At 35.7% G+C, this 25,429-nt stretch overlaps 1 protein-coding gene across 16 annotated transcripts in view; it reads right to left on the bottom strand.

Moving 5' to 3' along the window:
- RALGAPA1 (Ral GTPase activating protein catalytic subunit alpha 1) overlaps positions 1-25,429 on the bottom strand; it is a 128,103-nt gene that overhangs the window by 59,625 nt on the left and 43,049 nt on the right. For 8 of the 16 annotated variants that reach the window (XM_084522417.1, XM_084522426.1, XM_084522427.1 and 5 more), the window contains 13 exons: positions 22,892-24,460; positions 20,853-20,977; positions 18,251-18,467; positions 17,182-17,382; positions 16,933-17,109; positions 13,592-13,744; positions 11,885-12,078; positions 11,661-11,759; positions 11,402-11,557; positions 9,698-9,826; positions 8,527-8,652; positions 7,739-7,797; positions 4,069-4,177 (listed from right to left, as the gene is read on the bottom strand). In XM_084522417.1, the coding sequence (XP_084378543.1) occupies positions 4,069-4,177; positions 7,739-7,797; positions 8,527-8,652; positions 9,698-9,826; positions 11,402-11,557; positions 11,661-11,759; positions 11,885-12,078; positions 13,592-13,744; positions 16,933-17,109; positions 17,182-17,382; positions 18,251-18,467; positions 20,853-20,977; positions 22,892-24,460 (3,314 nt within the window). The remainder of the gene's footprint in view (positions 1-4,068; positions 4,178-7,738; positions 7,798-8,526; positions 8,653-9,697; positions 9,827-11,401; positions 11,558-11,660; positions 11,760-11,884; positions 12,079-13,591; positions 13,745-16,932; positions 17,110-17,181; positions 17,383-18,250; positions 18,468-20,852; positions 20,978-22,891; positions 24,461-25,429) is intronic. The other 8 variants (XM_084522419.1, XM_084522422.1, XM_084522420.1 and 5 more) reach the window with 5 other exon arrangements.

Below are 25,429 nucleotides of genomic sequence, written 5' to 3'. Positions count from 1 at the left end.
TGCACAGGTCTGGATGGCTGGTTAGGATCCTTTGAACTCAGACTTCAGCAGAGGTTAACACAGCTACAGCAGTTATCTCCACACCGCTGAGGGAAGTTTGGTGAGAATTGGAATGAGCTGCTCAATTGTAATTCTGACAATAACTTCTGTATTTCAGAAATAAGCATATAATCATTGCTAACATTTATATTTAATATTATTTGCTCAATTGTAATTATCAGTAGGTTGGACTAGGACTATAGCTCTCTATCCATTCATTTATCCTGAAACTGAGAAAATTCTTGGAGTTCAGATAGCTGAGTATTTCAAAACCAAGAGATTGCTTAGGTAACAAATTAATTTGTTTTCCCATGATATATATTTAATCATTTCATGATTAAGTTCTGTTGTGAGTTTATACCACTGCTCAAAATGGGAGAAAAGCCAGCATGCCCTGGATAAAAGTAGAAATATAAACACCTTTGTCTTCTCATTCAAGAAGTAATTTATATTTAATACAGATGAGATACGAATAATTGGTTTAATAAACACATCAAAGAAAAATAGGAGAAAACACTGTGAATGTCAGGATTAAATATATTTCAAAAATTTGATAAATTGTAGAAGTAAGATGATAACAGTGTCATTGGCTTAATACCAAATTTGCACAGGAACCTGATAAAATGAATTAGTTAAGGGATATTAAAAAGCGAGGGGAAAACCCTGGAAGAGAAAATTAGTAAAGCTGCAAAGCATGAATGTGATTTTGCAAAACAGGAAATTGCAATTTAGAGACTAATACTAAAAGCCCTGAAGCAATCCATTTTAGAAGCAGACTCAAATCCTGCTTCATGGGATGTCATCAGCTGATTTTCTAAGATATTTTTCAGATTCTCTTTGCTGAAAAGAATAGTTAGTCAGCAACATCTGGCACAAACTATGTATAACATGTGTACACCCAATTTTTATCAACACACATATACAGAAAGACTATATTGAGTTTTGGTGTAAACAAGAAGTGTGTAGAAAGCTCCTGAAAATAAACTTGGAAATATTTAATTTGAAGTTACTGTTGATGAACATGAATGCAAGCCTGTAAAATGCTATAAAATGTATTTATTGATATTCTAATTATTTCATAAAACATTAACTAACAGGGAATGGTATTCAAAACAATGGAAGAGCAGAAGCACTTGTTTAAGAAAAAAGACAAACAGAAAAGCCCCAAAACTCCAACCTCTTAACATAGATGATGAAAGAAAGCTGTTGATGTACTACCATCAATACACAATCTCAAGACTAGACTTGAAATCCAGTGACACTAGTTTCAGAATAGCGAAGATTTGTCAGTTGCAAAAGACAAATAACAGCAAATCTATTCAGAAACATTTTATAGGCATTGCACCACAATGAACAAGCTATATGTGAGTAAGCTGCATTTCTAAGTGAGAATCACTGCATGCTAGCCATGTCCAACAAATTCAAACAAAACAGCTAATATCAAGCCAGTAAATTATTCAGATTTCAATAATGTAATGTGAAGGTGTTTGTGCAGAATGGCACAATGACTACCAGAAACTGTAAAATTTTATCTTGCAAATTATTTTCAGATCCACTGCATTGGGTTTAGGTGGTAAGGTGTTGGTAGTAGGAGGTGAGGAGCTACTCCTTGTCATACACAGCTGGTCCCAGGGCTGATATTCCCTGCAGCCTTTGGAGAGCACGCACTAGAGCAGAGGAAAAGGGTGAGAGAGAAGGAAAAGAGACACCCCTTCAACTTGTGATGTATGGTGCCTTGCTCATGGGACTGACTGTAACCTGCAGTGATAACTTCGAAGAGGAGGAGAAGAACTTGGAGTGAAGTTGAGATTGGGAAACAGAGTAGGAAAGGCATTTTACCTATGTATTTTAATGCTTTTGGCTTTTTTTTTTTTTTTTCCTAACCAAATTGGTAATCAAATATTTATTTTAATTGGCAGTAAATTCATTTCCCCAACTTGGAAGTTCCCTGTTTTGCCTGCAACAGCAATTGATAAGTGATCTCCTTTGACATGCTTTGTTAAAACCTGGAAATTCATTTTTAAAATAACCATAAAAACAGCTCTATGTTTCACCAAATTAGAGTTCTCATTATTCCCTTTCAATAGGTGGTATAACCACAGAAACTTGATGCAAACTCTTGACCTCTCTTGGGATTCAGATTTTTTAACAGGTCCTACATGATTCTGTCTGGTAATGAGCACAGAAAAGTATTTTACCACAGGAAATCAAACATCTTCCCAGTGCTTCCAAACATACAGCTTAAGTACTCTACCTTCCTCTAAACATCTGGTGAGGCCCAAGAAGTGATACTAATGGGATTTCGTTGGTGGGGGCAAGACGAGGACAGGTAAGCAAGAAGCATGAGAACCTTTGGGAAAATTCTGCTTGCCCTCAGCTTTTGTCACCTTTCCACTTTCTTCCTTGTCCCCTTCTTACACTGGATGCTCTGCTCTGTCAACCAAAGAGCACGAGGCATTCACTTGGCTTAGGACAGGTCTTTTGCATATGATGGCAGATGGCTCACAAAACTGGGATTCCTTCCAGTTTCCTCTGTTTCATCTCTGCTTTGGCTTTTCCGTTTTGTAATGGGTCAGGAGAATGTACCATGGAGGGTTCAACAGTACTGTTCATCAGAGTTGGGGAACACAGGATGCCAATTAGTAGAGAATGTGATTTCCTTGGGCACCCATGTCTAGTCTAGACAGATGATGTCTAAATGTTGGAGCAGGAAAGACTCCGACACTTCTGCATTCCAGTGTCTTTGTAGGGATCCATACTGAGTGGCAATATTTTGGTAGTGGAGGTGCTATAGGGGGGCCTCTGTGAGAATAGGCTAGGGACTGCACAGACACAGCAGGTCCCAGACAGGCCCAAAACAGACCCACCCCTGGGTATGGTGGAGCCCACCAGCCAAGTGTGTGGCACCTCTGTGGAAACGTACTTAAGAAAGGGCAAAAATGCCACCCTGGCAGAGGGAAAGGAAGAGGAAAAAATAAAAATAAAAATAAAAAAGCAAACAGCAAGGTCAGAAAAGAAGGAAGGGAGATAATGTTTGAGGCACCAGCGCAGCCTGTGGGAAAGACCACACCAGAGTAGATATCTGCACTGCAGCTTGTGGAGGACACCACACAGGACCATTGGATATTTCCTGAAGGAACTGCAGACCATAGAGAGCCCATGCTGGGGCAGATTTATCCTGAAGGACTGCAACCAGGGGAAGGACCTGCATTATGGAACTGTTATGGACTGACTGCAATCCCCCATCTCTGTGTGGGGGGAATAGGTGGAGGTGAAGGAGCTGGGAATGAAGGAGTTGAACTTGGGGAAAGGGGGAGGCAGTGGAAGGTGTTGTTTTAATTCTTTTTATCTTTGTTTCTCACTACACAAGTTATTTTAACTGGCAATAAATTAAACAAATTTACCCCACGTTGAGTCTGTTTTGAGCATGGCAGTAATTGGTAAGCAATCTCCCTGTCTTAATCTCAACCCACAAGCTTCTTCATCCTATTTTCTTCCCCTGTCCTATAGAGGAGGGGGAAATGTGTGAGCAGCTGGGAGTTTGACCCTTAGGAAAGTTTAGCCCACCACAGAGTCCTCGATGTTTTGCAAGAAGTCAGCTAGTTACAAAGAGATACAGAGAGCCCTGATGGAACCTTGGGTACAGGATGTGGGTATAGCTGGACAGAGTCAGACAAAACCAGCAGTGCTTTTGTTGAAACTTGAATTGCAAGGATTATTTATGAGAAGATGGAGTGATGGACTATTATATTCCAATGGGTAGAGGTCACAGTGAAGTGGCTAATGATATACATTAAACAGAATCCACTATCTCATGTTGCAGCACACCATTTCCTCCAAACTTAAGTAAGAGTAAATTATAATACAGGTAATATTAAAAGTTTAGAAATCCAACGATTAAACTGAATTCATGCTTTTGTAAGAACTGAAAATGAGACTGTGAAGTAAGGATGCTAAAATGTCATCATGATTTTGAACAGGCAATATATCTGTAAGATAATGTACATTGTAAAATTGTTAGTCTCTCACCTTTAAAGAAACACAAATCACATTCAATGCTTCCTTAATCTGAGGATGATGGGATTCATGAACTAGTTCCTCACAGATCCAAATACCAAGACTGCAAAGAGCAACACATCTGCAAAACAGCGGCGGAGGATAAAGAGTTGAAAAACATGCTTCAAAAATATGCATAATTTTTATGATTCATGACATGCCCTGCTAAAACCTAATAAATATTTTGTTTTAATTACTAAAAGAACTAAACAAATTCTGTAATTAAAATTCTGTAGCTTCTAACTGTAAAAAAATGAGTTAGAAATCCCACCTACCCCTGTCAAAACACAAGAAAGGAAAAAGGACAAACTGGAAAATCTAAAAGCAATTAAGTACCACTGAATCTCTATATGCTTTATGGATTCAAAATACTTTCTTATTTCTTTTAAACATTTTAATTTATTAAATTAATATTCTGAATTAATATTAATATTTTATTTTTAAGAAGTATTTTCTTAAGACAAAGTAAAACTATGGTTGGAGATCCTTCCTCCCCAGTGTGAGAGTTTGTACATATTTCTTTACCAATTACCAATGATATAAAACCAAACTGGTGGGTCATTTCAAAAGCCAACCATAAAGGAACTTATTGTGGGCCCAAGCGTTGTCAGTACTTTTACTAATAATTTGAGTTATAAAATATAGACGACAGAAATAAAACTAAAGATGTGAACAAGTTGAAACAGACAGCAAATATTCTGGAAACAGCTTCAGAATCCAAAATCATCTGTATAAAACTGGAGAGCAATCCAAGAATCAACAAGAAGAAAGCTAGTCATGGGAACAGCTAAACATTAGATCTGGGAAGGGAAAATCATATGCTGGAATAGAAAAAGAAACAGAAGTGTCTGTGAAGATGTATAGTACAGAAAAAAGTTCAAATCTACAAAGAATCGCTAAATTGCTAATATGCTGCAAAAATACATCTTGGAATGAATTCTGTGCAACAATGAGGGTGTAGATGCTTGCTTTGTACACTGTTGCTGAAAGCACAATTGCAATACTGCCTCCATTTTGAATAATACAATTTAAGAATAAAGACAAGAATGAGGGAGTCCAGAAGAAAAGTGACAAAAATGAGAAAGGTTTTGGGGAAATATTACTTAAGGAAGAAAAGTTGAAGAGCTCACTGACTCTAAATCACAATTAAGGAAGGAAACAATAAGAAATCTTCTGACATAGTTAGGCACTGAAGAGTTTGATTTCCAGTAAACAATTCTCTTATATACCAGTAATAAAAACTATCTAACCATAGAAGTTAAATATTGGAAGTCTAAGATTTTTGTAATTTTCCTCTTTGTAATTTTCTGAATATTTTCAGAAAGTTTTATGCAAACTACTACCAGAAATGTTTTATATACACTTCTGCCTCAGAAAAGGAGGAGCTTATGGAAATGCTCATAGTCCCTTCCTAATCTACGTTTCTGCTGTTTCCATAAGATGTGTTTCAATACTTTTTGAACAAAAGAAAATAAGAGCAAAGCACATACAGAACAATAATCATAGTTTGTGTAAGCTGAATCAGAAAACAAACCTTTAGTATATAGAAGAGCAGGCAGTTCTAAGTCCATGTTACTAATTCAAAGTTTTCTTCAGACTACTGAGAATCATTCTACATCTGATCATACACTGATTTGCAAAATATCCAGGAGTCTGTGAGGTTTCTACTAAGGACACCACGGTAGCTATTGTTATTTTGAGTAGCCTCTGAAAAGCTGCGTAGTTGTGTGCCTACAATGTTGTGACTGCAGAGTCGCAGCCTTAAAAGCATAAGAAGATGAAGAGATGAACACTTATATGATGAACCTAAGGCTTCTTTTTCAGACTGTCAGCAGTAGGAGAAGAATTTGACTAACACAGTTATTAATCTTTACAGATGGAGATCTAAGAGTAGAATGCATTTTCAGATAACTGACTCCCCTGAAGCTCAGTTGGGGCAAGTATGCAACGTAACACAGGGCACTGAGCCTCTGTGGAAGAGATAAGGAATAGACTCATAGCTTGGGTAACAATAACAGCACTCAGATTTGCTAGAGATATACAAAGCTATGAACCTAAGCTCCATGAAACTTATCTGCTAGGAAACTATAAAGACAATTATGTCTCGACTAGTCACCGAGATGATACGGCAGAACGGTAATGCATATCCTGAATGTAACCTAAACCATAACACAGGTGAACTCTGTACTGCTGTGAAGCAGATGGTATCAGAGAGATGATTCCCCAAAGAAACCAGTGGATAAACTGCCTCTGAAGAGAGAGGCTTGTTCAAAAGCTGTGGAAACATCATTCTCCCCACAATGAAGACATACCCATCCTTCTCCCAGAAGAAGGAAAAGGACACAGATATCCCAAAGAGACACTGGAAATCTATTCCTTTTTAATCTTTGTTTAATGCCATTACATACAGTACTCCAACTCTGCAGTTTGGGGGCAGAATCGCTCAGCATTCTGAAAGGTCAGGCATGCACACGTGCCTCCTGTTCCTATATACAAACCCTCACCATCAGACAGGGTATTATGACATGCAGAATGTTCCTTTTCTCCTCCCAGCTACACTGCCAGAACTGAAGTTGCCACAGAATAAGCAGTAATGTTCTGAACCATCTGAATTTAAAACACCTTTTTCAAAAGCAGAATGGAGAGTGTTATGCTTTTTGAGCTCTTTTTCTTTTTTAAAAAAACAAACAAAAAAACAAACAAAAAACATGAAAATTAAAATTATCTCAGGACATCCTTTCCCTTCGCTTTCTTGCGTGCGTTGGGAGATATTACCAGCTCAAGTGAAGAACAGATAAATGGGCCAATGAAAACTGCTCTTGGTTTTCCAGCAAAACATTTTAAAGTGCAATGAATTTATTTTTTCTGTAACATTCCTCAGGCATGTGTTTCCCCTATTTTACTTTTTTTTTCTTTCAGTAAAAATCGATTAATTGAGCACATATATAGACACTATCCAAATACACAAAGCACTAAGATGTGCTCTTCAGATTACAGGTTCCCATTCCAATCTCATATGCAGGACCCTGTAACTCTGGGGACTGGGAAGGAGGAACAAAACACTAAATAATTTAAGAAACAATAAAGAAGAATGGTAATTATCTTCTTTGAAGTTCTCTATTTGATGAATGTGCTTAGGCTTTAAGCATCACAGCAGTTGTTCCCAGTTTAATGCTTAGCTCTATGTTCTCTACTTCACTTCCATACTGTAAAGAAAAGCTCAAGTTCCTTGGATTATTTCTGTTTTTCCAAATCATGTGGTCTAATAAAAGATAACCGTACCTCCTTCATAAATAATCTTGGCCTTAATCAAACTCAAAAGTGCCCCTCTAGTGCAGAAAATTCCTGAGCTGAACAACAGGTTAGCATGGGAGAGCATAAGGCTTCTGCTCTTACTCATATTTATACCTTCTTCTATCATCCACTGTCAGAGAAAGGACTATCAACCTCTGATCTGACACATAATGTCTTTTATTATCTCTACAAACAAGTTTGAATTAACATGGTGGACGACAGTTTTGATAGTGATGAAGAAAAACATGAATAAAATACATACAAAGTTTTACTTTACTGTCTCTCTGTATATATACACGTATACATGTATATAGCTATTAACGTAGAAGCTCTTTTTTGTATGACTTACCGTGCAGGACCAGATGGTTCCTCTCTTGCTGAGCTTAACACAGTTTTAATTATGAGCTCCTAAAACAAAGATGAAAATACTCACTGATTTTCCACATGAAATCTCTGTCACATGAAATCTTAGGAAATTAGAATTTTATTACAGCACACACAGGCACATAGCTTAGATGAGTCTCTAGAGTTATGGTCAGACAAACTGTTTGCTTGCTTCTACTCCAAGCTTCTCATCTGTCCCAAATGCTCATTATTGTGCTACCCCAAGAATATTCCACAGGTTACTGTCCTAATTTCTGCTAATTAACTGTTCATCCAACATATTTTCATAATGTATCATTGGGGGAAAAAAAAATCAAACAAAACAGACAAACAAAAAAATTATCTCCCTTAAAGCTAGCTTCTGTGAATAGCCATGAAGGATATTACACAAAGTATCTACTGGCCTCTTTGAGGTAGGTATTAAACATTCATATTCTTCCCAATCAAAATTATATTAATTAAAGAAGTCTTTGGAAATATCTGCAGAAGAAATGATTAAGAGTGCCTTAAGAACAATGTCAGGAAGAATTCGGACTCAACTGTCCCTCTCAATGAAGCTCAAGTAAACAGTCAGTACATTTAGAAGCATATAGTTTTACAAGATTTTTTGTAGTCTTAAGCCTTATAATCTATTTGAAATGACTTGTGAAAAAAATTAGAATCTTAAAATTGTAGTTAATATTTCATGGAACATCATCATATTAAAAATATACTTGGTGGTTGAATACTATCCACATATACTTAATTTCCTACCTTAACATCTGTAAACTGAGACACAGCAATGTCCGGAATGTTTGGGTGAAGAGCTGGTAGTTCGTGATATAAATTGGGAAAACAGACAAGAGATCCTAAAAGAACTTGTGCTTCAACTCTTGGTGCCTGAAAGAAAAAAAAATATGAGGAGTATTCTTACTGCAATCAGGAAGGTGACATTTCTAGCTGCCTTAATAAAGAACAATAACTGAAACTCTGCACAGCTATCTCCTTTCTCCTTCTCCAAATTCTGCAAAGCTGAGTAAACTGAGACCATAGCTCCATGGATTGCTACTCATGCACACTTCTTGTTCCCATTTTCCAAGCCGGTTGAAGGGAAGCGGGGGAATTGTTAGGACTACAGACAAATGACTGAGCGGCTAACTAGGTTCGGGTCTTAGGTTAAGCTAACTGAACTGGATGTGGAAAATCACTGGATGTGACATGAGACTGCTGGATGTGACAGATAACGGTGTAAGAAGATGACAAAGGTCAGCTTTGATAGTGTCTTAAGGGAAGCTAAATTTCATAGGTGATTTAAAGGGAGAATGATTTGAGAAACAGCCAAAAGTTGCTGACAACTGGAGGGGAGTACTGTGGACCTTTGAGAGAGTACAGTCATGCAAGGTCAACAAAACCTAGGTAATCATATCAGTATCACCATACAAGGCTGAAGATGCCTAGGGAACAATATCAGAGACATCTGAAAAGGCCAGCAATATCAGATACATGAGTTCTTGAGCCAGAGTATGAAAGTCATTGCAGTGTGTATATAGATATATATATGTGTATACTAGATATAGAAATATATCTATACATGCATACACACCCAGTATACAAGTATATCTATATACACATATATACATACTTCTAAAATTAAGTTACAGTCTAAATGGACATTTATTTTAAAACATTTTAAAGCAGTCATAAATTCTAGGACTCCCAAATTACTGTTTCTACAGTAATTTTTGTATTCTTTGCATTACATTTTCTGTAGAGGACTTGCATGTGTAGTGTTCTAGAGCGAAGCACTGACAGTACCTGTATTTTCTAACTGTTACACTGACGTATGGAGATTAATGAACCCCCTAGCCAAGGAAAAATATTCATCAGTTTTCTCTCATATCCTTCCTATTTGCCCATAAATGAGAATGATCTGATGAGCACTTACATTGAGAAAAGAAGAAGCTGCCACTCTTCCTGCTGCCACAATGAAATCCATAATAAGCATGGTGGCACCAGGCAAACCAAGTGAAAAGAACTGAGGAGAGCAGTGCTTGATGATTGTATTGACAATATCCTTGCAAGAGGAAGAAGGAAAAAAGGAAAAGAAGAATGTCAAGAAGATGAACATTGAATGAAAAAGGCAGGTATTTACTGAAGCTTGAGAATAAAAAAGCATGCAAATTCATTGGAGCAATTATGACACTCTAAATTCTCATTACTGAGGAAGGTGTAGCACTAAAAAGATATATTCCTCATGAATATTCATATTAATACAAGTAAGCTGTGGTATACTTTATGGATTAACTTGCTAGATTTAACTTTGGACACTATTGCACCAGCTTTGCATCACGTCCCATCTTATATCCACTTACATTTAAACAGTTTAATAGATGACTAACAATTCATTTAAATATCTACAGAGGAGAGATAGTGAGATAACCACTTCTTATATAGAATCATAGAATGGCTGGATAGGAAGGGACCTTGGAGATCATCTAGTTCCAACCCCACTGCCATGGGCAAGGATACTACTCACTACATCAAGTTGCTCATACATTCTTAACAACATGTTTAAATCCCCTCCAACAAGTGTCACCTGACTATAACTTTTAGAAAGGTATTAAGCTCTTACCTATATCCTTTATGGAACCATAGAAGAATTATAATAAAGTGTTTTATAACATACCTGGTATATAGTTATTCAACACAGTATATTACGTGATTGTAGACTTAGTGAAGCAGTTTTTAAAATAACGTACATGATGCATTCCCTTCCAAAGTATTAAAAGAAGTGTAAAATATAATCAGTATTAAAAAGCATCCCAAGATTAGGCAAAAAGGAAACCCTTTTCCCCCTCCACATAATTTTCCAATAACAATGGTATCCAACCAGATGGCAATATGTTATATGAAGATTTTCAATCCAGTAAGAAAAGTAGAGTAAAGTAGTTGTTAGAGGACAGAGATAGGAGATCTGTCCTATCTATAGCTGTCTGTGGAATAATTTTAAAGTAGTTTTGGTTAGCCCAGCTAAAAAACCAGGGCTGTTTGAACCTTTGTTCTCCCCATACCTTCAAGTGCTCATCTAAAAAGGTCACAAAAACAACTTTTTCCCACCTCTGATGTACACCTCTAAAAAGAATGTGTAAGCCGTACAGTATTTTCAGACTTTTTCATATTAAATCTTATAAAGATCTCCTCCCACAATTAAATATACTTAGTATGTCTCATTTTGCTGGTTCCTACACTTGCTGTAGAAATAAACTATTCCAGACATATAGTGAGCACAATTTACTCTTCCACTAGCTGAACTGTTACATCAGGGAGCAAGTAAGAAGAAGAGCAGACATTAGAGAGATCTACTTCCTTCATTCTTGTATGCTTCAATCTGTACCATACAATCAGTAAAAAAAGAAAGAGTACCCTTTCTACCCTCTTATTTGCTTGAAATGGACTACAAAAAAAAGCATTCCTGATTACAACCAAGAACATGTGGGCCAGTTATCAAAGCTTGTAAAAAGGATCAGTCATGTAACTATTTTTAAAGACAAAGTTAAATTACTCAGCTAAAATCCATTCAGTATTCCCAACAAAACAACTTAATTGTTAGCTCTATTTATTTTAACTTCAATATCATAATTAAACTTACCTGATCAACATGAAGAAGTCCACAGTGCATTATATTGTAGAAATGAGTTAAAAAATCCTTGTTTGGAGATACATCTTGTCTTCGCTTCATTGTCTTACAAATGAGCTTATAAGCATGTAGCTTGCCTTGTTTGTATTTATCAGTCAGCATTGTTGCCTACAGTTTTAGAAAAGTGTTTATTATTCATAGAAGACAAAAGTAAGTTACACACATTACACAATTTTTTACTTCTGTTTCACTGCTCAGTGCTCAAATTTACCTTGAACAGCCAAGGTGTTAGAATTCTTAGTGGTGGAATTAAAACTGGTGGAGATGGTGAAGTTAGATTATCTGTTGAAATACCAAGATTGTCTCTTATCTGCAATCATCAAAAACAAAACAAAAAGATAAAAACATTTAAGGGAAATATATACAGTGATGGTTTTTCCCTCTGAAAATCCTGACCAATCAGGTCAGCTTGGAGAAGATGTTCCGTTCTTTTACCTTGGCCAGATTCTGCCACAGTTCACATAGGTAATCAAAAACCTGGGCATGAATTTCTGGATCCATGATGCTGTTGACATCCCCCAAAATTCCTAGCATCCGCCTCCACATCACAGTAGCAACATCTGCATGCCATCCTGTAAGTGTTCCCCCAGCCATCACACTGCAACATTCTGAGGGAAATTCACTAGTTTCTGTAATGGAAGAAAAAAGTACAGTGAGACCTACTTCAGAGAAAGAAAAGTTCTGCTATAACTATTACATACAGTTTTCTTAAAACCAAAGGGAAAAAGGCTTTTAGAGCAAGATATTTCTTACCCATTAAGCCATCTCAAAAATGTTTAACTACATGTATAAATTTACTTTCAAACTCTCTAAAAGAATAGTTCTGTTTCTTATATTCATTCCGTAAGTAATAATCTAGGTCACTGCTGCAGCCCTAATACTAATCTGATGGACCTCACTGGGCCAATACATTTGTAAGAAGTTTCTTAACTTCTTATTTTGGAGTCAATGAATCTCCAGAACTCCATTTGCCTTCCTCCAAGAATAGCTACATATCAACTTTATATTTTTTTTCCAATAAAACAGAAAGATGATTTTCCTTAGAATCTACTATCCATGTATTTTACTTGCAAATTGAAGAGTAAGATTGGAGTAAACAGTTGTCTCTGGCTAATGTTCTTTAAGTGGTAAATTTGTATGACTGAGAGGCAACATTCAGTAACCTAGCATCATGCAGTCTTACTCTCAACCAGTTCTCCCTACACATCGGTACACATTATCTCTACACATTATATGAACGAACAGTCTTTTTAGGTGGAAGGTCTGTTCATTTCAGTTCATCCGTACAAAGAAAAATGGCTCGCTCTTGATGTGGCTACACAAACACACCAAACCAGCTGAAGAGCCATAGTTTTAAAGCTGCACGTATCCAGATTTTAACTCCAGTTCCTCTCACACTTATTTTCAAAACACCTCAGCACCAGAACCTGTTGAGATCTTCTGAAAATCTTGCAGCTCCCACAGGCATACAAAATGAAAATGACACCTGAATTCTGCCTGATCACATAGCTTCTTCTTTTGAAGATCTGGACCACTGTGGTAGAGACACTAATGGTTTCTGGGTTGTAGATTTCAAAGTATAAAGCAAAATTATGGCATTTTTGTCCATCAGTAGGCTACTTAAAAGAAAAAGGTCTGATACATGCATCAGACCTTCTGTTTCCATGAGATGAAATATAGGAGAAGTGGGAACTTTGTACATTACAAAACATATTCTAGAATTTGATAACTAAAGTAATTATATATTTTATAAACAATAAAGGGAAAACAACAGATATTCCAAGAAGAAATTAAAACACTACTTAAAAATCGTGTCTTATTACTTGTATGTTAATGATAGAACTGTCCATGGGAGGACGACATAGCAAGTTAAGTTGGCACAACTCTACGTATCAAAAAGAACAATTATTAATGTGTGGACCAGTAATCTACTGCAAATAGTTCTAATGAAATGCAAGACAAAATGCAAAAAGGGTTTTGTTTGCTTTTAAAGAAAATAACTGCAATCAAGTATTTTTAAAAGTGTAAATGAAATAGACTTGTACAGGATTGTCTACAGCTAATGGGGTACTAGCTATTTTACTACATTGTACTGGAAAGGAAAAAAAAGAACAGGTTTATAGTTTCTATTCCAGATACTGCCTAGGTCATCTGGCGTCTGTAAAACAGAGTGGTGGAGCTTCTCATCCAGCTGCAGATCCTTCTGCTCAATATGATCTGCATGAAGAGTGGCAGGAGAGGGTGTCTGTGATCGGGATCCAAGAGCAGATTGGATTGGAGAAGCACTTTCAGAGCCTGCAAATGCAATTTTTAACAGTTACCTTAAAAGCCTTTTCTATTTTCTTGAGCTGAAATGTTGACTAAGCATAGCATTAAAATAAACTGAACTACTTTAATATACCAAATCTGTTAAAAAAAAAAAAAGAGAGAGAGAGAAAGAAAAGTTATAAAAACTCTAAGCAGATCTCCCTGTGAATGGTGCTCCAAAAGACAACAAATTACATGCAGGAAAGCTGAGAGATGAACATCAAAATCAGATAGTCAAATGGATTAACAGAGCTCCATTTTAAGTCAGAAATATTTTAGCTGCATTTATTCTGGAGCACTTTCAGTGCTCTGAATCAGACAAATTTCTCTGCACATTCCTTCATCTAAATTTCTCTCCAGCAAATTATTTAAGCAGAAATTTTGCTGGAACAACTATTTTTTTCCAGGTTTATGGATGCATACATGTTAATTTATAAATAAAAGTTCATACCAGGAACTGATATTCTTTGATGTTTATCTGCTGATTAGAAAATCCATATGGAGGGAATATTCTATGTAGTGCGAGGAATGTTATTTCCTCTAAGACATAATAACACAAGTTTGGCAGTGTTGCAAAGGCATCTTGCCATGATCACCACTTGGCAACCTCTCTAGGCAACTACTTGATCTCTACTTAGATATCTACAGAGGGGGAGGGAGCTGTGTTTTTCTTCTGCACTATCTTCTGCTAAACAAGTTTAATTGGACTTTAGGGATAGCAAATCAAAAATGAGGCTCTTAAGAGTATTTTCCCCAAATTATTGGGCTGTCAATGTACTTTCTTCTGAAGAAAATTACATTGTTTAAAGAACTTGACACAAAATGTGAAGTGTTATCAGAACAGAAATTGTGGTAAATGAATTTAAATTGTTAAATTGCAAAGGTTTCTATCTGTTTTAAATGACAAAGGTAATGCAACTTTTACCATGTTTAAATCAACACCTCTATGCAGGAGAGATGGACATACATATAAATGTCATTAATTTCTGTAAATGACAAACTGTGGTAGTGCCTTTCCTTTACAACTACTCCTTCACACACAGACGACTGTTTAACTCAACAGTTAAATTATATTCTCCACTCATTACCGGTCCCTCGTTTTCCACATACACACAAAGATAATATAAAATATACATTTAAAGATGTTCAAAGAAATCTTTTCCTACTTCTCCATTCTGCTCACTAAGAGGGACTGAGATGGGTGCAGAGAAAAAGCAATGGGGTGGGGAGAGAAGAAGAGAGGGAAAGAGGGAAACAGACTTTCATATAATGGAAAATAATGGACAGACAATTATGGAAAAATTACTGAACTACTGGAGTCATCTAAGAAGCACTAGAAGATACCTCAGCATATATGGATTCAAATTTGACAGCAAATACTATGGGTTTAACTTGTTCCAAGACTAGTAAACAGCAGTCTATAGTAAACTCAGTCATTTGCTAAGAATATGAAATAATGCCTATATGCCAGGAAGAAATTTTATTTCCCCAAACCCCCAAATGTGTTTAGAAACAAGTAGGTTTCTGAGCAGCAGAGCTATTGAAAACTGGCTTCCTATGAATGTGCTTTGACGTTCAGTTTCTGCATAGATTTTCTGGTATCTAATAAAGAGAATTCACATTGCAGTCTTCCTGTTATAGGACCCTTCTTCATACATGTGTTTTTCACTATACAGCTGCCTATCTTTCACAAAAATAATAATAATTAAAAAAAAACAAAAAACAAAAACAAACAAAAAAACCCTTCTGTTTTCTTTTAATATGTCAATTTAGCAGAAATTAGACAATGGGTTCCCACACTGTTGGGGGCATGGAACAGTCAGACAGAGACAGACAGTAAAAGTGCACAAGTCTCTCAGGAAACCTTGCATTTAACTGATACAAATGACACACAAAAGCTGCCTCTCTAAAACAGTGGTCCAAACAACAAGAAAAGACAGCCACGGAACTTCCTCACTGGACTACTCCGTCATTAATTGCAATCTTAACAATTATAGTGCAAACTTAGACAAAAACATCAAACAGTAATGACATTATTAACACAGAAACAAACAGAAAACATTGTCTGCAAGGACTCTCAACAAACACACAGCAAAGAGAAAAGTGAAGAGAATAAAAGTCAAGCTGATCACTGCTGAACAAGCTAAACAACAACTCTGAAAAAGCTAATTTCATGCTTTTTCAGCAGAAAGGCAATTTCAGTATATGAAAATAGTTGCAAGGAATGATGGTCTTTTCAGTATCTCTGAAAATGCAGTTTGATTTGTCAGAGGACAGGACACTGTAGGTAGGTGTAAGCTTTCACAGACAAATCAGTACTTGTTTCTAGGATTGTGGTAGGCATGGTAGCATTTAACGGTTATGGAACAAGGAGTATAAAAATGACTATGGATATCTTAAAGTCTCATTCATGAAATATGTTGAGAGACCTTTCTTCCAAATACTTCTGAGAGAGGGAGATTCTCTCTTTCAGAAAGCAGCCCATTCAATTTGGGTTAACTGTATCACTTGATGGTTGTTAATCTAATTGTTAATCCTCTCTCTTTCTCAAGAAATAGTTGCAAAATAAGTTTGACTGAGGTTGTGAAACACTAGTTTGGTTCATTACAGGCTTACTTTTATGAAAAAAAAGGGAAAATCCTAAAAGAAAAAGAATTAAGTTACACAAATGGAAGCTGATCTTACATGTTACAATAACATTCTGCATATTGAAAGTTCCAAGTTTAACAATAGACAATATGGAGAGAGGTTAAGATGGGTGTACACAAAAGAATCGCGTAAGACTTCTGTGCACTGGTTTGAAAGCACTTGCAAAGCCTTTCAAGGAAAAATAACTTACTCAAAACTAGCTATTTGGCAACCAGTAATATAAGGACACTGGTAAAATCTAGCTTACACTTTGTGGTACATTTTCTCTCTGATAATTACATAGATTATGTCATGAAGTGTTTAAAACACATTTAACACCAAGAAATGGATTATGTATGTAGCTAAGTCAAACAAAATATTTCCAATTGTTATTTCACACATTAGTGTTCTATTGCAATGAAACAGTAACTGAATTCCAAGAATTGTTTTATACAGAATATAGATTCATCACAGAACCTGAACCTAGTATTCTTCAGGATGGGTGGAAAAATTCTGAAACAAATTATTATTTTTTTAAACTACTTTACCAGTAATAGTTGCAGCTTCAGCAGACAATGGTTGCTGATTGAGACTACTTGTTTCCGAATCTATGTGGATTGTAGTTAGACTGGCTACTTCTTGCTCCTCAGCACTCTGTTGTTGTCCTGAAATTGCATCAACATCAGTGGAAGCTGGCGTCCCTGCCTCGGTGCCAAAGCTGAAATCTGTATGAGGGAAGTGTTGTATTAACTGACAATTTAAAAATACCACTAATATAAAATACAAAAGCCTAGCACCTCCAAAATCTTCCATGTAAAACTTGTATGTACATCTCCTATGCTTCCAACACACTGTTGCACAATTTACATAAGATGTAAAAGCAGAAAGTAATTGGCTATTATGGACATTCTCATTTCTGTCACAAAACTGTGACTGAACTTCTGGAGAAGACATTCCTATTGCATGTCCTGTATTCTGCTTAGTCGCTGTAAGCGTACCTAAATGAGAATAAAGTAAAAATAATGGAAACATACATTAAGAAGTTTATATGCAAAATCTGTAAAATGAAAGAAATAGCCAAGTTTTTCATTAAAGTACTAACTTCAAACTACAAATATTACAGCAAATGACATTCTGGCTAGTGTTTCTTTCAACACTTAAGACAAAGTATCATGCTCAAATGTAGTCAAATAACATAACTTAGTTACAAAACATCTATATATATATATATATATATATATAAAAATTGCAATTTCATCAATAAATACTTCTGCCATACAAACATTATTTCTCCCTTTTGTAATACATGAAAACATAATTCCAAGCAACTACAATAATCCCTTCATATGAGTAAGAGTGGGAACAGATGCATGAAATGAATAAAAAGCATACTAAGTTATTAGAATAGCATACTAATTTTATGATATTACGTTTAGTATCTCGATTAATCTACAGTTATAAAAAGACCACTGTAAAAATATCAGATGGCCTTCTTTACCTTTTACCTAAATTTTTCAAAAGAATTGAAATAAATTCTGAAGTAAGCAGTCTTTCATTTTTACATTTTGTGTGTAAAACACAGATACACTTCAGAGAAAAGACAATAAATATTGCTTTCTAACTTCTGTGCACTGTTGTTCAGCTTTTGTACAGCAATGTTTCAGTGCTGTTTTATTCATATACTATAAAAACGATTCTCTCAAGAATCCTGCTTGCTCCATTAACCTACTAGTAATTTCTGTGGGGAATCAAAATAAGCTCTTTTTACAGAAGACTGCTGGCATATAACTTAAAAAAGAAAACTCGGAAAAGGAAATTCACGAGCAGTCAACCAAAAATGCTCCTACTTTGAAAAAGTATACTTGCTTTCAAATTTGCGGCCATCATACTGAAAAGCACTGAATGAGTCAGAGTGGCTATCTGAACTGATGAGGTCACTGCTGCCTGCACTAGCAGGCGATGTCCATTCGGATGGCACGCCTGGGTCGTCTATAGGACGCATTTGGTTCTGTTTGTTCAATACATCAGGAAGGTCTTTTGGAACTTCCAGGCTGCCAGGACTGCTTCCTCGTCTTGTCACATTCTAAACATTGAAGAGACAAAGTAGTTTACAACCTTGGATGGCTTATTTACATACAATGGAAAAAGCAAATGTCATTTGCAAATGTATATATATAATGTATATATATGTATATAATAATGTATAAAAATGTATATATGTACACGTATATATATAAATGTATATATATACACTTTTATATATATATACACGTATGTGTATATATATATAATCACGTGTATATATATACATATATATAAATGTATATATAACAAACAGTTGACAAATACCTAAACCAAAAATTTTCATCATCCTACATAGCCAAGACTTCCTAAAACCCCAGACAGCAGAAAATGAAGAACCTATGTAGTCACACAATTTCATACATATAAATTGTATTTGCACAACAGATGTTTGGGTACATATTTTAAAAGACAAGGATTCAGACTAAAATGAGCTGCACTTATATAAGACTTTAGAAAAGAATAGTAAAGAAGTGCATCGTCTCCAAATTATTCTAAATTACTAAACAAGACTTGTTAACCTTTGTTTCAGGCACAAGCAGAAAAAAGATTTCAAGAAGTATGGTGTTTTCTGGCTTATAGACTATGATGCTATAATCAAAAATTTCATGTACACCACAAGCAAATTAATTTTCTAATACACATCTAATTTTCTTACGATTAAGCCAAAACTTAGTATTGACTTAAGGCAAAAAAAGTATATACAAGAAATAACGCATACAGATTTGCTCATGTAAAAGTAAGCTGTTCTACTCAAGCCTTTTCTTTAAGTCACTCTTCATGGAGTGGAAAGGACTGTGGAAAGTGGGACTGTTTGTTTGAGAAGGAGAAAAAAGATAAATGTAGAAATTTATGATCTTTTATGAAATGGCTTGAAATCTTTATGCATTGTAAACTAAGAGACTGAAGGTGACTTACATTAGTTCTAGTCACTTCTTTTCCCGTCACCATCTTACTACTAATTCGAGATTTACTCAGAATGACAAGTCTGACAAAATACAAGGATTTAGTGTTCAATAGATCCATAACCTAACAGTAATCTTAATAACTTGGTACTTTGTTTTAAAACAGAATATCCATTCTTGTGTGCTAGATTGCAAGATCAGTGACAGGCAAGTTTCATAACACTTACTCAAACTTACCTTGGCTGTTTTTTGCTACCTGAGGAAAGTATCAATCCTCTCACCTGAACTATTAATAATCAAAGTTCTTGACCAACTATGTGAGAAAATGAACAACACCCCCTTCTCTTTCTCTCTTTTTCTGTGGCCAGCTCTGATGACTTCTGTTTTACCGACTTGAAATATGTAAAAAATCATTAACTGCAAGTTAGCATTTTTATCTTGTAACGCAAGATGAAAAAAAAATTCATAAACATAATTTCAATTAAAAAAAAAAAAAGGAAAAAAGCATACATTTGAACAAACTCTATAGGTCCTCCCTTTCCATAATTAAAGATGCTGATAAATTAATTTCTCCAATCACCTTGAAGAATCTGTCCCTCAATAGCAACAAATAAGATACTTGTTGCCAACTTTCTACAGTAGCTCGTCTTACAATGACCTTTTCCTTTAAAAAAAATAAAAAAATAAAAAAGTAGAAAAAAGAACAGAACAACTTTGAAACAATACATTTCAATTATCACCCATGCTGTTCTTCATTTGCAGCATTTCTCTGAATATTTTCCCCTTCTTTGCTACTTAATAAAACACTCATCTCTTCAAATCACTTGTCTTATTTGGTAAGCATTCAAGTGTAACCTGAAATTCTTGACTTAAAATTGATTGAAATTTTTGATTATGAATGATAATCAAAACAACATGACATTACTGGAAAAGCATAGGAATAAAGCATATGAAAAGTTGGTTCTGTTAACAGAAAAGTACAAGAAATTTTTCAACACTTTTAAGTAGGAAAAAAAAGGAAAAACATATGTTAATGTAGTTTTGTAGTCTTGCACTGGCTGAAACGGTAGGGAATAGTAAGTACCATACTACAGTACTCCAGTATTTGCATAAATACAGAATTACACTGCAGTCTGCAAATTTACATATAAACTATTATCCTGGAGCTGCCTGTGTACAAAGATCTTTGCAGATGCAATTAAAGTCATTTAATTCAATGAGACTATTCATCTGACATTTCTACCTTGTTTGAACAATAAAAATTTAATAAAAATGTAAACACGAATGCATAAAATACCAGAAGTCTATTTCAAAATGATTTAAAGCCAAGGAATAATTTAGTGATATTCTGAATTCTGATTCATAAAAAACAGAGCAAGATAAACATCTTACTATGTAGTAAAGTGATTTAATAATGTCATTTATTAGTTCACACAAATGTGCAGATTACATATTGAAATATAGGAAATTTAAAGGCTTACCAGTGCACTACCACTGCGGAGTCTCTCAGCTATAAATTCATCCATGAGGTCAGGAACATTTGTATTGCTGCTGCCAATATCACTATCAATAGGGTGCAGCTTTTGACTCATGTCCTCTCTATTAGCTAAAAGCAAATGAATAACTGTATATAGTAAAGAACAAACCAACACATTTTCAAAACAAAAGGCAACAAATAAAGAAGCCCTGCTAATAAATAAAAAAAAATAATCAAAATTGCCAAACATGCATTTTAAGAATTCCCTCTTTTTAAGCAGATTCTACTGTAGGAATTAGTAAAACAACTTCTTCCCACTAAGCAGGTGTTAGTCAATTTCCAGTAAAACCTTTAAGAGCAAGAAAGCTTATAGGAAAGCACTACTTAAAGTTGTTAATGCTTGCTTTAAGGATACAGCACATATTCTTCCTCCATATCACAAAAAATTAAGGAATAAATCCTAACAATTGTATACGATTCCTACAGGCACCCCTTCTTCATTGCATTTTTAATGAAAAGCAATGTAGTGGAAAAACTAGATTGCAATATAAAATAATGACAAATGTCAATGTGGCACTGTATACACTTAGTATAAATGTGCAAATAAAAGTCTTATGTAATAAAACAGCATGCTACTATATGGAATGAAACTTCAATCTCTGGATGGTCAAATGGTGATGAACAATTAATTAAGTTCACTCAAGTATTAGTTCTATATTTTTGATATAATTATCCTTTTAATTTTTAGCAGTGGCTGTTAGACCTAACTCCATGATCTTAGCCTTTAAAGTTTTCAATTTTTTTCAGTTCTTTTTTTCTCTATACGAATTTTCCCCTCAGTGTCCTCTCTCATGGCTCCATGTTGAGGCTCTGCTTGACATTACAGATTTTAAATAAAATGTTTTCTAGATATCTCTGTCAGAAAAGATCCTACAGAGAAACAGAAATCACTGAGAACAATTTTTTTTTTTTTTTTTGTAGATAAATGCGACAATCACACTACTTCCCATTTGTCATGGTGCTATGCTTTCACAGACTGCCCTCAGGTGGCATTAACATCTCAATGCAGGATGCGTTACAGAACCTCTGTTAATCATGCTAGCATAATAATGGGAAAAAAGGAAAACCTACATTACTGCTGAAAGTTAATTTATTGTTCATTTAAGGTTATTTAGGATGTGAACTAAGCCAATGGATATTAGAGCGACAGCCTTCTTTTTTGCTCAGTCCAGAGAGGTCTCATAGTTAGCAGGACTATCCTGAGACCTTCATGAACATCCATGAATGATTTCAAGGAAAAAAGAAGCAATGAAAGATGTTGCCAAGATGTAACTGTATCCATTTTGAGGAATGCATACAGAAAGGCCTACAGAATGTTTTGAAAAGATTCAGACAAAACCTTATGTCTATTCACAGAGAACTGTCACAACAAAATGATTCCAGTAACAGATTTCTGTCCACAATTTTTAAAAATGTTATCCAAACTGACCTCCAAATGTAAATTTGAGGGGCTTTTTTGTTTTGGAGGAGGAAAAAGAGGGGGCGAGGAAGAGGAGGAGGAAGAAAACACACTAAATGAACCAGAAATGTAGTCAGTTGAACGTAGCTGGTTGATAGCCAGGTCCTTCTGACAAACAAAGTACAGTTACAGGGGAGTAGTACACTCTGATATCATGTTCACATGCCAATCATTTGGTAGGCTGAATTTTGAGGCTCTGCATGGTAGATGAAAATTCAGAACTCTCAAGGTTCTGTCCTTTATTAGGTCATTTATTGTCTCTTCCTCTTCCCTAATGTGATGGTCTTCAGCAGCAAAGAGGTTCAACTAAATATCTTTAAAAAGGGAAATTAGTAATTTAAAGTATGTAAAAGTAACTTATGCTGGGAGAAAATCAGCTGGCTATAGGCGCATGCATAACCAAACAGGGAAAGCAGTGATCATCCCAAAGCCTTTTGATTGCTTATCAGAGCTTGCTTCAGTTGCATTAAGCCAAACTGGTGCTGCCTTTCTCCTTTTGCGCTCTGCACACTGTTAGTGCTCACCTGCAGCTTTCCTTCCAAAATAGCCCATTACATGACTGTACAGATCCCTCAGTGGAGCCTCTGCTGGCACTCTGTTCTGCCTCTGTGGGGAAACATTTGCCTTCGGCTTCGAAAGAGCATGTACAACAGTTTTATAAACACCACCCAGGGAACCCTGCTGTTGCGCTGACTCCTGACCTGACGACCTAAATGCACTACGGCTATGGAACTGGTTAACTGCAATACCTTCTTTTTGCAGCACGGCTGCTTGAGTTTCTGGAGTTTCCTTAATTTGCTTGCTACCAACTGAAGCAGCATTGATTGCATCTAGAGGTCTATATATTCCAGGTCTAACCAGCTCCATGACAGCTGATGAGCTGGTGCTTGTACTGGTACCGCTGTTGCTGCTACCACTACCACCACTACTGAAGCCACTGAGTTTACGAAGTCGTGCTTTCCAAGCAGCCTCTTTGTTCTCAAGAGGGTTGTAAAATTGAACTGATTCTGTAGATGGTCTAAAAGTTACATGAACACTATTTCTTTTTTTAGTTGTTATTTTCATGATTTTGGCCCTATGAGTTACTGTTTCAGATATACTCCGTTTAGTTGGTGACAGTTTGCTTGTACCTGTGATGTGAGGCATTTGAGGGTTAACTTGTGCTTTAGGAAGAATTTTCTTTGCATGCATAACACGTGAGTTGGTTATTTTTTCATTAAATTGGGTACTTCTATGCTTTTCAGCTAATGCTGCTTCCACAGCTGAATCTACATCAGCTTCAGTGGCTGCTTGCCTGTACAGATATCTCTTCCCTTCTTTGCTGCTAGGACTACTTGACCCATGATCAAACAGGTTTTCATATTGTTTATCAATATTCAACTGTCTGGCTTTATCGAGCACTTCATTTCTTGCAAAAATGTCTACTTGAGTAGGTGCAATATTACTTATAAAGCCACTTTGGTTTTGTTCTAGGTGCAGCTCTGTGTTATCAGCTCTTTCTGTAACAGTGATGCTATTCGTGCATTGAGCAGTCTGATCACTATTTTCTAATCCATCCAGTGGTAATCTATCATTCCTATTTACTGATGTATCACCTTCGTGAGCAGAAGCCTCACATTTATCTATCTCAAAGTTACCGCAAAGTTCTTCTTTTTCTTTAAGATATTCTCTCAGAGAGGAAAGAAGATCATCTTCACCTTCAAGGTCAACATATTGGCTTTGTTCAAAGGTTGTGTTTGCAAATTCTACCGGCCCTATTAAATGACAAAGATGGTCATAAATACTATCCCCAACTTCCAAGGAGGACTCTCTGCTATTTGTATCAGTAATATGGCTTTCAGTGGATCTATGCATTGAAGAGGTCTCAGTGGAACTCTGTAAGCTTGGAGCGTGATGGGATGAACTGTCAATGACAGGAACTGCACCTTTGGCTCGTTCAACTGCGAATGGTTCCAGGATGTCAGAGGTGCTGCTACTTCGTGGCAGCGGCTGTTCCTCATTTAATGCACCAAAAACTTCACTTGGAGCATCCTCACTCTGTGAAAAATGTCTGACTCGAGGTGGACGTGGAAGAATTTGAGCATCATCAATGTCTGTAGGAAAAAGGTATATGTAATACACACGAGCTTTTACATACAGAGACCATATTTATTTACCACTACATCCTAATTATGAGATTTAAAAAGCCAGGAAAGTCCAGAGCCTTGTTTACTTAAGTACAATGAATATACTTTTTCCAGTACTAGAGTGTTAAAAACAAACACACATAATATCCAGTACAGAATGTAATATAAATGAGTTAGACCATCAGAACACAGTTTTAAATGTTAACATGCATGAGAACAAACAGTGAGACCATGGAACGTTTGGAAGTACAGTTAAAGCTAGGGCTGTGCCAATAAGTTCAATAATTCAACCAATATTACACCAACTAGCTTGAAGAAATGGTTAACTTGAATATAAATTAGCTTAACAATAGTACCCTTCATAGAATTTACATCTTCAGAAAAATACACAACTCCAAAGAGAACATACAAGTTTTCTGGAAGATTAGAATTGTCTCCTGAAGTGACTAACTATTACTTTTTCATAACTTGTGTGCATGTACATACGTTACTGAAATAACAGAAACAATAGTATACAGGTACGAGTATTATGGCATATGTAATATAGTGTATACCTGAAGACTTAATTATTTTTTTTAAGCTTTATGGAAGAACGGCCCCTGTAGGGAAAAGATTACTATAAATAACAGATTATTTAACAATATACTTTTTTTTCCTCTAAAACAATGGTTTTTGAAACATCTCTCATCTTCAAAATGCAAAACTAAATGTTAAATGGAAGCTAACCTCCCCATCTTCTTCCGGTTTTACTCAACATGAGTCCTAAGAATTACCAAATTAAGAACCCCGCTACTGAAAAAATCCTGCAGCCACACAACAGCTAACATTAGAGTAAAATCACTTTTACTTATGTAAAGACAAGAATATTTGTTATGACCATTTAAATTAGTGATTCCTGGTCTCTGTTGAGACAGCTAATACTCTACCATCAGCACA

Source organism: Aythya ferina (genome assembly GCF_964211825.1).
Source record: "Aythya ferina genome assembly, chromosome: 5".
Classification (NCBI taxonomy): domain Eukaryota; kingdom Metazoa; phylum Chordata; class Aves; order Anseriformes; family Anatidae; genus Aythya; species Aythya ferina.
This window is presented reverse-complemented; position numbering and strand designations above follow the sequence as displayed.